Source organism: Electrophorus electricus, chromosome 15 (assembly GCF_041902795.1).
Source record: "Electrophorus electricus isolate QZ-2024a chromosome 15, ASM4190279v1, whole genome shotgun sequence".
Classification (NCBI taxonomy): domain Eukaryota; kingdom Metazoa; phylum Chordata; class Actinopteri; order Gymnotiformes; family Gymnotidae; genus Electrophorus; species Electrophorus electricus.
The window spans coordinates 19,318,930-19,336,503 of NC_137511.1; the positions used below are offsets into that span (position 1 = coordinate 19,318,930).

At 41.2% G+C, this 17,574-nt stretch overlaps 1 protein-coding gene across 1 annotated transcript; it reads right to left on the minus strand.

Moving 5' to 3' along the window:
- Window positions 1–5,641: 5,641 nt before the first annotated feature.
- On the minus strand, window positions 5,642–9,031 carry neurod2 (neuronal differentiation 2). Its single transcript, XM_027009173.3, is given in 3 exon segments — window positions 5,642–6,971; window positions 8,736–8,847; window positions 8,850–9,031. Coding segments are annotated over 3 exon segments (1,311 nt in total). The 5' UTR covers window positions 8,941–9,031; the 3' UTR covers window positions 5,642–5,863.
- Between the last annotated feature and the right edge of the window lie 8,543 nt (window positions 9,032–17,574).

Genomic DNA, 17,574 nt, shown 5'->3' on the forward strand with positions numbered 1-17,574 from the left:
ACCAGTGTGTGCACATGTGCACGCAAACACACACACATATGCACACATTGACATACACACACACGGTCACAAACACACACATGAATTTACAGGAACAATAAAAAGTATTATTTCCACCGACCAATCAGCTTAGAGCAGCAACGGAACAGGAAGTGACGGCCCGTTTGACCCTGCTACTGCAGTCCGCGGACATGCCCCCCCCCCCCATGCAACCCCGCCCCCTGTCCACCCCTGCCTCCATGTCCACCCCCGTCCCCTGTCCAAGTCAAGCCTGACCTTCTCACCATCAAGTAATATTCCACATCTATGGCCATTCAAGGGATTTATGACTCCCATTGTTCAAGGGGATTTCATGGAGGCTTTTGTTTACGGCTGTTTCAAATGTGTTTACACAGGTCCTCGCATGGTGCAGCCTTGAAGCGCCTGAAATGGCGTCTGTCCTCCTGCACCTTCCGCTGCGTGTCTCTGCAATGCCACCCTGTCACAGTGAACAGATGCTGTGGAATTTTGATAGGTTGTGCCAGCCTGTGCCAGGCTCCATGACTGGCACTGCTGGGGTGTGGCTGGCATGCAGACTGAGACAGTGGTGCATGAATAAAGCAAGTAGCATGAAGGGTGACTATGGTGGAGACTACTGCAGTGTGTGTGTGTGTGTGTGTGTGTGTGTGTGTGTGTGTGTGTGTGTGTGTGTGTGTGTGTGTGTATATGTTTTTGAATGTATATCTAGATGGCCAGGAATCCCTTAAGGATCGATTGCCTCAATACTTGTGTGGGCCTAAAACAAGATGTTGTCTCACCTTTTAATATTTAATTATTTAAATGAGGACTCTGAATATTTAACAGGTCTTCAAAGACCAATGTTTCATGGTTCATATGATGTTTCTGTGTGCTAATTCATTGCGCGTCATCAGTGTTTTGCGGGAGCAATTACAGATGACCGAGTGCATGGATAGGCCGACGAAAATTGAATACACGATTAATTATTCCTGGGATTAGAATAAAATCATAATCCGAATTTACCATTTCTAAATTTAATTAGATTACAGATGGAGCCAGGACGCTAAATGCGAAGCATTTCTTTTAATTTAATTTGACCGCATGCAGTTGGAGAGTTGACTCTTTGCCATGACCCAAAGCTCTATCCACAATACGACGGGTTCCATAGCCAGTGGGGTGATAAGGTGATCAATCGCTCTAAATGCCCCAAATTTAAATACTAAAACTAAATAAAAAGAAAAACCACACACACACACACACACACACACACACACACACACACACACACACACACACACACACACACACATTTAATATAAAGAATACGCACTTAAGAATATTCTTTATTTTATTTCGTTTGCTTTGGCACGCAATAAATGACATTATTAATTGAATAGAAACCAAAATATATTGATTATTTGTCTCGTGTTTATCATTATAAAGTCAAGAGACTAATTTTGAATAAGAATGGGTAATTATGCTATTTACAGACACACTTCTCATTATTGAAGAGTATTATATTGAAATTATAATTTGAAACAAAATAATTAAAACAATAGATAGCTGCTGTTCGTTTATTTCAGTATTCGATAAAGGATCAGCCTAAACAAAGTCTACTGTGTGTATTTCAGTCTTGTAAATAAATTGTTGATATGACCATACGCCAAGGAAAATATGCTCCAGTAAATCTGCGGTTCGTCCTTCGCGGCTATTAGTAGCGGGAATGGTTAAACTCGCTCAGTGTCCGGACTTTTCTTGTCTACAGCGCGTCCCGGGGGTTAGGCCTCGGTGTCTCGGTCGGTAGTCGCTCTCACATGAAATATGAAGTATAATGAACAGATGCTGCTGAATTAGGAAAGAAACACCGGCTCCACCCAGCAGTGGCGCTTTGGCCAGGCGCGCCTGGCGCAGCTGGCTCCACGGTGGCGGGCTGCCCCGCTGGCCGGCTGCACTGATGCTAAGACATTTAGCGACTTGGCAAGCGCCTGCCTCCGGAGTCTCCGGGTACCATGCCAACCGTGGCCCCCGGACGCCGCTTTACCTCACCTCGACAGTGAGGGATTTTAAGGAGGAAGCGCCCCGCGTCTCCCATTTGGCCTCTGCCCTCTGGAGTCTGAGCGCTTAATGTTCAGCTAGACTGTTTAGAAGTTTATGAAGATCGATACGACGGGATTTGGAGACAGGGCCGGAATACTGGGAGTCATGCATCAGTTCATTTTTGAACGGACAGTCGTGTTTTGGATAAGATGCTTCTGGATGGGACGATGCCGAATTAGAGAATGAGTCAGATGATTTAGACGTCAGTTCTTGCCCAGGCTATCAAATGAGGTGTCGTGTGGTCATTTCATGGGGGTTTTGCCGCATTTGGAGAGCTGGAAAAGGCCTGGATGTCTAGTAGAAATCACATGCCCGACATTAATCATGTATGCCTTTTTAACTCTTCAGAACGACACACAGACAAATTATTTATAATAAACAATGAATATAAATTGTGATAATAGAATTATGGCTGTCAACATACGTAGGTTAAACGGAGAAAATAGCATTTTAATGTCTGATAATCTTATCGGTAAGACACAAATTGCCGTATAATTACACTTCGTGTTAGTCCTGCAAGTAGAGGAAACAAAAAAATGAAAAAACATAAAGTTAAAAGAAAACACCGCCCTATAAAGACACCGAAACAAATCTGAAATTAAATCTATGATCCGTATTTCCTCCAGTCTCGTCCTAATATTTTTTTTTCACACGAAGTGACCTTCCAGTCTCTGATATGAGGGAGTCGAACGGCTCGGACAGAGCCACAGACTAGTTCGACCAGGTTCTGGAGGTCAGCACCCTTTCAAATGAAACAACAAAAATACCAATAATACAAATAATTTAAATTAAATGTTTGCTAAAATTGTATGAGACTAATGCTTTCTGCTACAAGTGATCAAACTAGTTTTTATGGTGTGTGTATAGACTGCATGACATACTCGCTGAGTAGCCCGAATTTAGGAGTTAAATACCTGTAGGATATTCTCAGATTTCTGCTTTTCTTCATCTGCAATACTGCAACGCTAGGCTAAAGCAACAAATGCAAGAACAGTGTTATCGCCAATATTCCTGCCGAGTCCATATGAATATTAAATTATACAATATTAAATTAACTGGCAACTAGAATCCACGAACAATGTTTAAGTTCATTTAATGCTATTTTTGTAATCTATAAACTATGAGATTGATTAAAAAAAAATATGTGAAAATTAATTATCGCAAATGAATACGCGTAATCCTCATGCATCTGACTGTCAAATTTTATTGTTTTTGGGCGAGTCGCCGCAGCTTCGTCGCCCATCACGACTGGTGTGCGTGTGGAGTTGCTCTGTCCGCCCCTAATCGCGCCCTGGACGCTTTGGTGGAGCATATGGGTCCCGGGGCAGCGCTCCAAACCGGCCACGGTGGCAGGGTTCCATCCCTCCTCCGGAGACTCTGGTCCGGGGCAATTGCTGTTCGCTGCTCTGTAAGGATTTACCCTGCAATTCGACTACATGCTAGGCCTGCCTTTCCCCTGTCCCCTTGTGCACAGCGCCCAATTCACCTAAAACCACTTTTGATATGCCGTGTGACTCTAGGAAACGGTATTAAATCTGTCATACACGACCCTGTGTTGCGGAGAATCCGGGACTGGGTGCGCAGGATATTATATTATTTTTAGAGTGAATTTCTGAAATGTTTTGACTATAGACGGACTGGAGAGAGAGAAAAGGGCACACCTTTGACGTACCGTACATATTTCTGAATGAGACCGCGGTGCTCTGGATTTTTACTGGATTTACTGGACTCAACGTCATACCAAACTCATACCATTTTGTTCCACCTTTTAAAATTTATAGTTAAAATATATACAAGGCAAGCAATACATATGACACTTATTTTATTTGGCGATTTAAGAATAAAATATATAATTAATTATTCACATTTTAAATGAGAAATACACAAGTCTGTTTGTAGGTCTGATTAGATCTTAACTGATGCATTATTATATTTAGATTTACATATATATTTATATTTATAATAATAATTAGTAGTAGTATTGTTGTTATTATAATAATTGTTATTATTATGATTACTATTATTATTATTATTATTAATAATAATAATAATAATAATAATAATAATAATAATAATAATAATAATAATAATAATAATAATAATAAAATCATAACCATTAGTGTTGATAGATAACATAGAAGGTGTATGGTTAATGGAACGAGAATACATTTAGTGATATTCAGTGACAGATTTTTATAAACACACAACATATCAAAAGTCTCACACATCTAAACGGGATAACCTGTTAATATCCGTTACCATTTGTTTTCGGCCTGCTCGATCTGAGATATGGGAATGCAGGCTCTAACCTTAAAATTCCTTCTACATAATTAGCAATGACACTCTTCAGAAACATTTCGTTTTGATTTCCTCGATATTCCCAATCTTTTTAAGCAAACAACTGAACATTTAGCCTGCGTTCCAGGTCATGCGTTCACCAATATATTAATTTACGTTTCTAGAAATTTAAACACAGGTTAAATAGACCTTAACAATATCCTCTCTGTAGTTTCTGCAACGTCATGCTTAAATGTGCTATAAACTGTGTCTGTTGCCGCATAGTTATGCTTAATGTTATCCAGTTGATTACACTAGTGTGTGGAATATTAGTCATGTTGGCTATTTTTATTTTCAAGTAATGATTGGCAATTACCCCAATTTAAATTTGACATAAAAAGCTTCGTCTTTTTACGGGCAAAGTAACATTGTCCAGGTTCACTCTCGCTCGGCAAGAACATAAGAACTATTGTTTAAAATCCACCCGCTACGCTATAGTCCGAAAGACATGACCATGAATAGTTTTGAGATAATAATGTATTAAAATGTATTAATGACGGGACAGGGATTCGTGTCTACAAGAAATGACTGAACAGCGAACTTTAGGCACAGTGAATGTCCGTGGTTAGCACGCACCGCGCGTTGCATGTAATCTCATGCACAAATTAGTCCAGCAACACAAAAAGTTGTGACAGAGGCTTACACGTTAATAAATCAATGTCACTCTCTCAAAACATACTAAAGGATAGTAAACAAAACATAAACAAACAGGATTGCACAAAAGCGGTATACCTGATTAGATACATTCTCAAAAAATAGATTACACTTTTGTGCGTCACGAAGTTCTTAAAATGTCAAATCAATTGACAAAAACAACATCAGCTCGGAAAGGTTATCGGAACTAAAATGACATGATTGATATAGGCGTAGCCTGTAGGAATTATTAAGAGTATTTATCTCATTTTCCACTGTATATACTGTATTTACTGTATTTAATTTTTCATGTGAATGCAGTAGGTGTGTTTTCTTGTCAAGACTGTCATGGTGACATCGAGTCCTTCTTTTTCAGTTCAAAGGCATAGTCTACTTTGGTTTCGCTAAGTAGAGCCTCTAACACCCCTGTTTTTGTATATTTGTACAGGGATTCATTTTGTTTAATTCATTTAACACTTCACTTTTATTTATTCAAGTATTCCTTTTGTTATTATGTTAGTATTGCCTTCATTTTAATATTAAAATTCACACTGAAAAAATATGGTAAACAATTCGATTGTTTTAATTCATTTATTAATTTTTCAACACGTGTCCATTATAGTTCCGTGATGACATTAATAAAAGCAAGATAACTGTCCAATTATTTAGAAAATCACTATGTTTTCCGCAGTACACGTGGATTCTGAAGGGGCTTGCGAGCACTGACGACAATTTTATATGAATTTTTGTGTAAATTATTAGTCAACATTGATATTGGACGATGACTGATGATACACTTTCAATTGTGAAAGAAGGAGTTCAGTTCTTCATACGCAGGCGCCCGATCATGGTGCAAGTGCATGTCGTGGAATGGTGGAACGTTTTCAGAATGCGCGCCGCCGCTGCGCGCTCCAGAAGGGCCGTAAGCGAGACCGTGCGCGACGGACGTGCGTGATCCGGGCAGACCGGTGTAGTGCATAGAATAATGATAGCCTCTTTCCGTGTCTGGTGAGATAGGTTCCTGTTGCCTCAAAGAAAAGTTGCCATTAACACACACCGGGGGGCTATGATGGCCTTCATAATCGGGACTGTTGTATTCAGGAGACGCACCCCCGGCATAGACAGTCTCATAGGCCGAGCAGTAAGAGTGATTCCGGAGGCTGTGCGTGTTGGATCCAGACTGACACTGAGGGCTCGACAGACGGGAGCACTGGTATGGGTACGCGTGCATGGAGAAAGACGGATTGGGCATGTGAAAGCGCGCGCCGTCCTGGCACTGTTCTGTCAGAAAATTCCGAGAATTGAGCTGTAGACAGCCAGCGACCAGATTGGTCGTGGGCTGCGAGAGGCCTTTACACAGAGTCTGTACGTACGAAACCACGTCCGGCCTCTTCCCGTTGCGCAGGATCTCCGACAGCGCCCATATGTAGTTCTTCGCCAGCCTCAGCGTCTCTATCTTGGACAGCTTCTGCGTTTTGGAGTAGCACGGCACGACCTTGCGCAGGTTGTCCAGGGCGGAGTTCAGGTCGTGCATGCGCGTGCGCTCCCTGGCGTTGGCCTTCTGACGCCGCATCTTGGAGCGCTCGAGGCGCGCCGGCGTCATCTTCCGCTTCTTGGGCCCGCGCTTCTTGGGCCTGTCGCCGTCGCCTTCATGCCCGCAGTCTTCTTCGTCGGCGTCGTCGTCGTCATCGTCGTCCTCCTCCCCTGCGATCTCCGACTGAGCCCGGCTGCCACCGCCTTTCATGTCTCCTTCGTCCAGGTCCTCGTCGCCTAGGCGACAGTGGTCCTGCTCGTCGTCCTTGGTTTTGGAGTCCTCGCTCCCGCTGTCGTCAACCCAGCCCGGAAACTTCTGCACGTCCGGCAGCAGGGACGGCTCGTTGAATAATCTTGTCAACATGGCGGCGGCACTGGAACGCAGATGAAAGGAAGGGGAAAAAAAAACGCTGATTAAACGATAAAACGTCAACGGTCGTGCCGCACGCAGTCTTCACAGTTGGTTTGAAATATTAATCAGAATGTAAAAATGCAGTCCATCGCTGTAAACAAATTTGAGGTAGGTAATATTTCTCAGTATCAAGCTCATACGATGTTTGCTAAACCACAACAGAGGGTAAGCTATACCCATCTCACAAGTCAACAGGTAAGACCACTAGTACTGAAATCTGGCAAGAGGCCATATAACAGCTAGAAAAATAACAACAAAAGAGCGATTTATGGAATTCGATTTTGACAATAATTTCCCGTGTCTTCAGTGGAAGACAAGTGTGATCCGAGCTTGCTACCGAATCGAGGAGAGCGACAGACATCGCCAGACGGTCTTACTCCCTAATTCCCCTTCCACGTGGCCCCGTGTGGCCCCTCGCAGCAGGTCTTCGCACGCGGGCCTTATCATTGGGTCTCGAGAGGCGTTTTGAGCACCGGCTAGGCTCCCCCCACCCCTTCTCCCCCACCCCCGCCCACCCCCGCATTCTGGCTGCATTCCAACACAGCTATTATCATGATGGGAAGAATGTAGTGCAAAAATCCATCTTCTTTACCATCTTTGTGTCATCCAGTGGAAAACAAAAATACTGATAATCCGAAACGAAAAAGGTGATAGAACTGACACGAGTCAAGTTCACGACATAAAGACATAGAGGCGTAGTTTTATTGCGGGGGGTAATTCCTGCTCACACTGGTCATATAATGTGTTAGGTTGGGTGGTGTGAGAGGTGTCCCCCCCCCCTCCCAAAGTTGAAATGAAACCTACGCCACTGGGTAAAGATCCCTGATTATTTACGGCTACACTGTTATAAAGGCCGCTATGTTCGCATATTATTTGCGTGCAGTAGACTTTCATTATAAAATATTTTTGGACACATAGCAGTAACACAGAAATGCGATAAAATAGAAACATTACGACATTTGTTATATGGCATAAAACTTTACAATACAACAGCATAAAAACTGTCAGCAAAATTGTTTCGTCATTATGTTTAACTTATGTCTAATTATTATTATTTTAATATATTTACTAGCTTTCTGCATTATGATCAAATAACAAATTTTGTAAAACAAAATGGTTTGGTTTCGTACCAATAGCCTTGGCTCTGTCTGGGAGAGAACGTTAATTTAACCATTAAGTCTGACCTTCCCGTTGTTAATTAAAAAAAGAAACAAAGACATCTGTTAGGTGTGAAGTGAAGCAAAACTACCTAAAACATTTTCACCCTGTCCTGCGTAAGGGTGTTTTAAAAGAGCCGCGAGGTGTAAGATGCATTGCTCTGCACGTTCTGCGGTTTCTTGTTCTTGGAATCATTCCGTTCATTCAGACAATGAGAACTGCACGCCTATCACTGTCAAATCACACATAAATTAACGGAATATAATCAGATAGACATGCATCTCCGTAAGACGTTTTAGTGTAAAATACCAACGACGATATTGATTCACATTTACAATGAGCCAGGCAGATCGGATTTTTCGGTTACCACAGGATTAGATGCGTGTCTTTGATTAGATTTCACAGTAAATGACTATTATTTAGAATGCTACGAAAAGGGACCCTCCCAGTAAATTCCACAGTCGCAAATAGGGAAAAAAAAGATCTCTTTTACGAAATCCCCATAAAATGGACAAAAGTAATTGTCTTATTTTATTTTTTATTTTTTAATAGCGATCCATAAACTCACCTCCTTCGCAGTGCACTTCGATGGGTGAAGGCGCGTCCGTCTACATAATCTTCGGGGACTAGCACCCCGCTAGGACGCTCCGGTAAGAGTTGGAGCCGAGACGCGTGTGTGATCCGACGTGCGTTATTCCTTCCCCGGACGCGCAGAGAGACGGTGTGGCATCGCTAGCAGGCAGGGTTACATACCGGCTCTGATGCCAGGCCATATGGTGGGCACGTCACTGGCAGGAGCCATCACATGAGAGCGGGTGATTGACACGCGCCCGCATTCGCAGAGATTGCCTTCCCGAGGGAAGAGAAGCCAGCCATCTGTCGCGCTGCCGCGCGGCTTCGCGCGCGTCACACACGCGCGCTCACGCACGCACACACACACACACACACACACACACAGACACGCGCGCGCACGCGCGCACACACACACACATTCGCACTGACGCAAAAATGGACACACATGAACATCTTCGAGCGTGCACAGACTCAGAAAGAAAGAAAGGGGGTATATCTGCCTGAATACAATAATTACCTTTATCACAAAAGAGGGAGAGCTTGATCTCTTTTTCTTTTTAAATAGAAAAAGTGGGGGGTAATTTAATGAACGAGAGCAACGACGCTTAATAGTGAGTCTGATGTTCACTTTTCTTCCCCTCCAAGAATTCATCATAACATGGACCACCATCAGTCCAACAGCACGTGATAGCCATAGGTGACAAAAGGTATGAGCTAATACGGCAGTGCTTGCGCGCGCGTGTGAGCGTGTTTGTGTGTTGCAAGGGTGGGGGAGTCTGTTTGTTTGCAGTTGCGCAGAAAGGTGTCTGTGGTCAAGGGCGGGAAATGAGAGAGATTATGAATTGGCATGTGGCAGCCCTGACACGACGCCAGATCTGGAGAGCCTCTCTCTTTCCTCCCTTTTCCCTTTATTTCTTAAAAAGAAAAAAATCTATTTTTAATACAAATTAAAATTTTAAATGTTATTATTTGCACAGTCATTTTATTGCATCAGCAACAATAATGTTTATGTTTTTATATTTATGTAATTTCATTTCTTTTCAAAGGTCTTTTTTTTTTTTGCCATTGTCACATAAATAAAACATCTGCAGATAGGTGACGTGTACAACATATACTATAAAATTTTTATTTATTTTTTTAATACGCACTTGACCCATTTCAGGGCACCATGCAAAGCGGACCAAAGACTGTTCAGTTGTTTCTTAGCCAGATGTGTGTCACTGCATCACTTCATGCACAAGAGAGAGTTAATTCTTGACAAAACAAAGGTTTAGAGTTAAGTCTAGAGAAAACAAAGGTTTCAATTTCATTCTGGATATGCTTTTGGCATCTAGAGTCTGCTGTCATTGCATCTCAACCTCAGGATCAAAGTAAATCGGGTCATTATGAGGTGAAACGAAAACCTGATTGAAGAACATTGATGAAAAACTGACTGAAAAATACTATGAGGAACACACGAGAAGAACGGAGATCAAAAACTATCAGATTGATCCAAAACACTACAAGGGGTGTAGGTTAAGATGTATTAAACACAGCCATCATGAGAAGACCATACTGGTACAGCCTCTCTGGGCTTTCCACAAGTTGCTGCCCACTGGTAAGCCTTAGGGACAGAGACACCAGCATACAGTTTACTAAAAAGCAAAAGACAAACATCCAATCAAATATCCCAACGGGTCTGGGCAGAGCATCAGCAGGGAAGACTTTCAGTGTCTGGACTCAGCTGTGAGTCACAGCCCTTGACCACTCGGCCACTCCAAAAGGTTTACAGTCAAACGCTCAACATGACAATGACCCCAAAACAGCAGCTTTAAAACGGACTGTGATTCCTGTGTCGTTCAAATTAATGACTATCGCCTCAAATACTCTGACCTCAAAGTCAGGGTTTTATTTAAAATCCAATGTGATAGGGCACAGAGCCAAAACAAACAAAAAAAAACCTGCATCAGTGTGCAATTACTCACACACTGCATTAGACCGGTCGGTCATTAGAAACACTTTCTAACTGTGTGGATTGTGTGTTCCCTCCGGCCACTCATTAGAAACACTTTCTAAGTGTGCAGAGTATGTGTTCCATATGTTGCCATGTGTAGTGTCTAGGCCATACTGCAGTCCTTCATCCTGGGTCCTCTGCCTACTTGCCGTGGTCAGGGACACACTGTGCTCAGCCCAAGGGTGACAGTGGCATGTGGAGACACCTCATCAGCACGGCTGTGCCTGATCTGTGCCCGAATGCATGCCCACCAGCACGGCTGTAAAGTGGCACTGAAACCACTCTGCCATTCCAGTCCAGCCAACTGTAGCTCTGCAGCGGGTGGGGAAAGAAATATAGTCTCCCCTGTGCCATGTTTGGGTGCAGAAGTGTTGTCACCCTGCATGAAAACTAGTCTAAAAAATGAAACATGCAAAACCTTGCCAGTTATGAATGAATTAAATGGAACTGACTGCTCCGGATGAGCACGTGCTGGGTTTGTAGTACAGTCAGCGTAAATAGCGAAGAGTATTCATAATGACACGTTAATGAAGGCTCCCTCTCTAATGATGACTTTGTGAGGTCTGTTTGGGCAAACCCGACTCTTCGCTGGCAATGTCAGTGCTGCGGGTTCGTCAGTACTGCAGAACTTCAGAGATCAGTGTTTTCCATAAACCTTAGCTGATCTTACAAGCATGCTCTTCTTTGCTAATGATGCCGCAACACTGCTCGGACGAAAAACCTGCCTATAATTCCAGCATTTTAAGCAGTTAAAATATTAGAATAAATAACTGTATTATAATAACGAACACAGCGACAGACACAAGACCTGTACAAGACGATAATTTTCCCAGATTTCCCCAAAATGCATGGCATTTCCAGGGTGCACGGTCAGGACAAGTGCCTCTTGTTTGGTATAGCAAACCGTTGACAATGTAGCTTAATAAAGATTGAAAAAGGAATAGACTTATAGGCTTCAAGGAGAGCTTTGCAGCACACCCAGCACAGAGTCACCGCCAAGGGGCAGTCAGCTGGGATCCCTGTGCCCTCTGCTGCCATGTCACGTCCTCTTTGGGACAGGTTTTCATCTGCTGTCTGTGTATTGTTATTCCTTTACGCACCAGTCAACAGTGTGAACGTGACTGCTCCTCTGGCATCGCTCTGGCTTTGGAGAGCGATGATGGCTCGTGCTCCTGATCAGAATGAAAAAGGAAGGCACAGCTCTTTAGTTCTGAATTGAACATAATTAAATGATTTCGCATTTTATGAAATAGCCTTATATTTTTGAACTGACTGTAAGTTGATATACATTTTTTTTTTTTCAGGTACTCTTGACTCTTAATCACTATTGATGTGTTATGTGCATTACCTGATACGCATCAAAACTACTTTGTGTCCCCTCTAAAAAGATGCTGATTCTTACGTTTTCACATCGATGTTATGTTGTGAACTTTGTTCTGTCCCTTTCTCGTGTCCAAAGCGCCATCTAGCGCAACCATAAAGTAGGCATCCTTCGTGACAACAGTCTCGGAGTTAGTTTTTTTTTTTGGATCAGTGAAAAGTGATTCTAACACGACACCTGGTGGCAGAACTTTTCAATTGCAGAAAGATTCATGTATGATTTCTAACGCTATTCATACCGGATAAAGAAATATACAGTAAAAATTTTGAACCGTACGTACATAAGATTATGCCATTTTTTACAAGTTGATCATTCATGTCTTAGTAACAAGGCTTGCATTATGACACTGTTGTAAATATGTAATAACATTTACATTAGTTATGTTAAATTACATTACAGAATCAAACAATACAAATTATTTCAGTTGACTAACTTCTAGAAAAAAATGTCATGTTTTATGCGTGTTCAGTGCCATACATAATGTCTGTGTGTGTAATTTATAAATATATAATACAAGTCATGGCAAAAATATAATTACTAAATAAGTAATGTGAAAAATTTGTCAATGTTGTTTTATTCAATAGCCCACTTATAATATGGCACATTAAAAACTGTAATAAAATTTTAATTGGCCAAAAGTTACAAAACTGCCATGAGCTGAGATAATGCAAACCTTCGTCATCTGCAGTCTAAAATGTAGATTCCTATCTGTATACTTATTCAGGCTTTAGAAAAATGAATATATAAATGTGTCGAATATCACTCATGCTACCATTCATGTCAAGATTCACCTTGGGCTCAAAGCAGGTGATTTGACTGAACTGCGCTTTCCTCATGGACATTATCACTACAGTAGTTGCTGTGATAACACAAAGTCATATTTCTCTGTAAAACTAATCAGGAACCTTTTCTAAGAGGAGGTGGTTTTTCAGGCGTGGCAGTTATTTTGCACGTGCTGCTAACCTGTCAGGCATGCTTCTGAAATGCTGGGTAGACAGCAGCGCTGCTGTTGTTTCTAGAGCAACCCTATCATACTTGTGAAGCCACTTTTGATTAACCTAATAGTTCGAGTACAGCAAACGTTTTGTACCTTTTACGTTTTAATTACAGGACAAACCACTTTCCACATACCCTGTTTATACAGTACACATAATGATTCAAACAGAAATGATTAATTCCAAGTTCAACTATAAGCCTCACTGGCTGGTGTACAGTGAGAAGCCGTTTTACACTATCCAAGCTTGTCACTGTACACCATCCAGTGAGGTTTATCTCTGTACACCATCCAGTTAGGCTTGTCACTGTACACCATCCAGTGAGGCTTATCTCTGTACACCATCCAGTTAGTCTGGTCACTGTACAGCATTCAGCGAGGCCTATCTCTGTACACCATCCAGTTAGGCTTGTCACTGTACACCATCCAGTTAGGCTTATCTCTGTACACCATCCAGTTAGGCTTGTCACTGTACACCATCCAGTGAGGCTTATCTCTGTAAACCATCCAGTTAGTCTGGTCACTGTACAGCATTCAGCGAGGCTTATCTCTGTACACCATCCAGTTAGGCTTGTCACTGTACACCATCCAGTTAGGCTTGTCACTGTACATCATCCAGTGATGCTTGTCACTGTACAACATGCAGTTAGGCTTGTTAATGCATTGTAATAATTTATAACCAGCAGGCTACCAATTCATTACAGGATGGATTCTAAAGGACTTCTAATAGTATCAAAACCACTGAGTGGCAGAGAGCACTGATTTTTGACCTACTTGTAGAGTACAAACCCAAGAGACCTCTCAGAGCACTAAGAACTGGCTAGCTCATAGTGCCTAAAATCAGAACCAAAAAAGGAGGTGCAATTTTTAGTTATTATGCTGCCAAAATCTGGAACAACCTTCCTGATAATGTTAAATATGGCCCAAATGCAGCTGTCTTTAAGTCCAGTTAGAAAATGTTTCCTTCAGTACTTTTCCTTTTTACAGAGCACATTTAATTTGCTGATTTGGTAGTCATTTGGATCTTAAGTAGCCAAATACTTTGAAAAACGTACCTTTAAAAAGTAATTCAGACTTAGCATTTCTCTGCAATTAACAGTTTCCTGTGTCTTTTTTTCAGTATAATCTTTTCAATAATAGCCTATACTTTCTTCAGCCTCCATGCTAGTCATGCTAGATGCCAGTTAGACGTTAGCTGAAATATTTCAGTGAGACTAAATAATTTATTCATAAAATAGTGCTACTTATCTTATCACACATACATATTTTCATCATTCTTATTGGAAAGATTATCATATGAGGGCTATTGGCTGCATCTCCTGTCTGGTTCAGTAATACCATGGAGTCAAACCCTCTCCCTCTACAGTATATTCTAGGACAGCTATGCTCAGGGGTTTGGAATGTTCAAAACATGGTGTGCTGTGCTTCCTCTAATGTTCACTTCACATGGGTCTGTGTGGATTTTAGCAGTGTTGACCAGACTCCTGGATAGCTATAACTTAGGCCTTTGTGACAGTTAGGCAGTGAACTGACTACTCTTCTCTCATGCATAAACGTAATTATGCACAGGATATGATGTCAAATATCCTGTGTCATATAAAGCGTTACATAGGGCCCCGCCCACTCATTTCATACCATAAACCAGAACATCGCAAGCTCTTTGCAGGGCTCATCAGGAAGGTAAATAAAAGTGAAGGACCCTCAAATAATCTCTGCCTATGGTTATGAATATTAATAATCTCTGTCTATGGTTATGAATGCTTATTCAGCCACTCAAATAAAGATAAAGTTACGTGAACAGGTTATAAAGCCATGCATAGAAAGGCTTAAGCACACACTTGGCATGATGGTCAGAGCTTAAAAATGAATCCAGATTCTGGATGCTTCTGGATGCTTCTAGAGAGGGAAGTGCTTAGAAGTCACGCTGTCCAAGTGGAACTAACACTAGGTCAGTACCAGTTACATGAGTAGTTACTCTACTCTCAATATATGCCTTGAGAAACCAAAATCTTCAATATAACTATGAACTCTAATTCCAAATTTTGGGATAGCTCTACCAACATGTAATATATACAGGAAAAAAAGTAGATGGGTTGAAGTGTGAGACTGGAACTTGTTAGCAGCTCTGCTATTCAAATTCTTCTGTGGTTTTGTGATTATTTGCTGTTATGCAGTGTGACCCCTTGAAGGGAGGCTGATCACCGTGACACAGCGAGTGAGCAACGCAACGCTCTGCTCATGCTATTCAGTTCCATCACAGATAAGACCCATTCTGTTGGACAGAATCCCAACATTTAATAAAAGCATGCCCCATTTGTGCACAAAGATGAAGGCTATGTTGTGAATTTTCCATGCCACAGTGCTTTAGCTTGCTATTTGACAAGTGGATCACAGAAAACCTGAATTACTAACGGTCAGCAACATATCTTTACATATAAGCAGCACAGCGCATTCAAAAGACAAACAAATCATTTACGGAGACAGGTTTCATAACCTAGAGGGTTTGTGGCTTTTGGATTTTCTTGCAGCAATTAGAGAAGTAAAATCAATCAGCAATCAGCTTCAAAAATGGAAACATCTTGGAGAAGTAGTGTAACCTTTAAAGCCTCTAAGAATTGAACCCATTCCTTACTTCCAGAGATCAGGAAAAAGTTTTACACTGATTGTTTGCAGCTCTGATGGCCAAGTTGTTTTTCCTCTTATCTGAAAAAATGCCACAACTGTCCTCAACAGTCCAGATTCCCACCATTCTGTCCTTCTCCATTCTATGGGCAGTAAACAGCCTTCTGACTCTTACATTCCTCATACTGTTCACTCAGTGTTATGCTCCACTGTGTGTTGGTATCCTGTTTATCTGAGTCAGTTCCAAGTTACAGTCCAGTCCATCTGTTCCATGTTCCAGTCCAGTTCTTGAGATGTCCCTCCAGTCCATATTTTTCCTGTTCCAGTCCATTTCTTCAGCTGTCCCTCCTGGCCATCTGTTCCAGTCCTTCTCTTCCATTGCCTTCCTTCTCTCTGTGTGTGACATCACTTTACCGGGGCCCATTTAAGGATGCCACTGACAGAGATGGTCAACTTTATGCCTGGGTCATGCTCATTTCATGATTGTTTTTGTATAGTGTTTGTGGATTCTTGGATTGCAATGATATTTTGTGTAGATTAACTGGTTTTGTACTTTTTTTGCTTGTTACGTCCACTGTGAGATTATTTGAGATTCTGTCTGATTGTTAGGTTAGTTGTCTATGTAAGTACTTTGAACACACCTTTAGATGTCTTGATCAGATAGAGAATCCAGGTTTGTGCTGGAACATTCATGTAAGATGTTTACCTGTACATGAGTCTCTGAATGCTACATATGTGTCTGTTTGTTCAGTGATTATTATGATTATATAGGTTGATGTCTGGATCAATTTTGTTCCACATTTTTCCTTTGAAAGGACAAACTATGCTTCTAAAAAAGTAGTAGAAGAAAAACATTTGAAGGGCACTACATATGAGGCCAATGTTAATGTCACAAAAAAAAAGGTTAAAAAAAAAAAGTTTATGGTCCAATATGCTAATCAGCATCCAAGGATCCAAGTGTATTTATCAAAGCTATTTTATTCACTGGTGTCTAAAAAACCTTTATAAACGTCCATGTCTCAGCTGTTATGTATAGCTTATTGTTAGCCTGCTAGCTAAATCAGCTAAGTCATTTCTGCCTTTTGGTACTCTGGTTGTACAGTTAGCATGTAGCTTAGTAAAGAAGTTTATTATGACATCAGAACTGGTTTCCTCAAAAGTAGATTGTGTTGTAGGTTAATAGCCTCCAAAAATTACTGTGGACTTTCTGCTCACTGCCAGTATGGTTAGCTATCTAAAAAACATCTTTAAGGCAACTGACTGTGCATAGTCATAGCATAACTGTGCATAGTCATAGCCTTGCAGTAAAGTAAGTTAGCAATTCATAAAGTTTACTAGCAGTTGACTAGGTGGTTAGCAGTGTGTGCCAGCATTGCTTGCACTGTAGTAAAGTTCCAGGTCACAATGGCATCAAAAACAAATGTCAGCAAAGTTAAAAGCTGATTGTGATACATCAACTCTTTCCCCTTTTTAGTTTCAAATATAAAAGGTTGTTATGGCCATTTCATGTTAGCATAGTATGTCATAAAAATAGTGCAAAAACAGTAATGTGTGCATATGTATTTTGGGGGTTCATTTTAATCCACATAAAGTCATGCATATTCATAGATTCTAGCATTTTTTATAAGGGTGAAAATGTAGAGATGTCCGTAGGCCATTTTTAGTAGTTTCTTGGGCATTTTCCATCTATATATTTTGCTTTCTTTGTTTAAAAAAACAAACAAACAAAAAAAAAACTGTCTACAAGCTTCCCTACAAAATTCTGTGAATATCCTCATTATATGCTGTGTTCTCTTCTGATATGTTGACATTTGGTTTAAATGTCAGCATAGATTTTTTTTTCT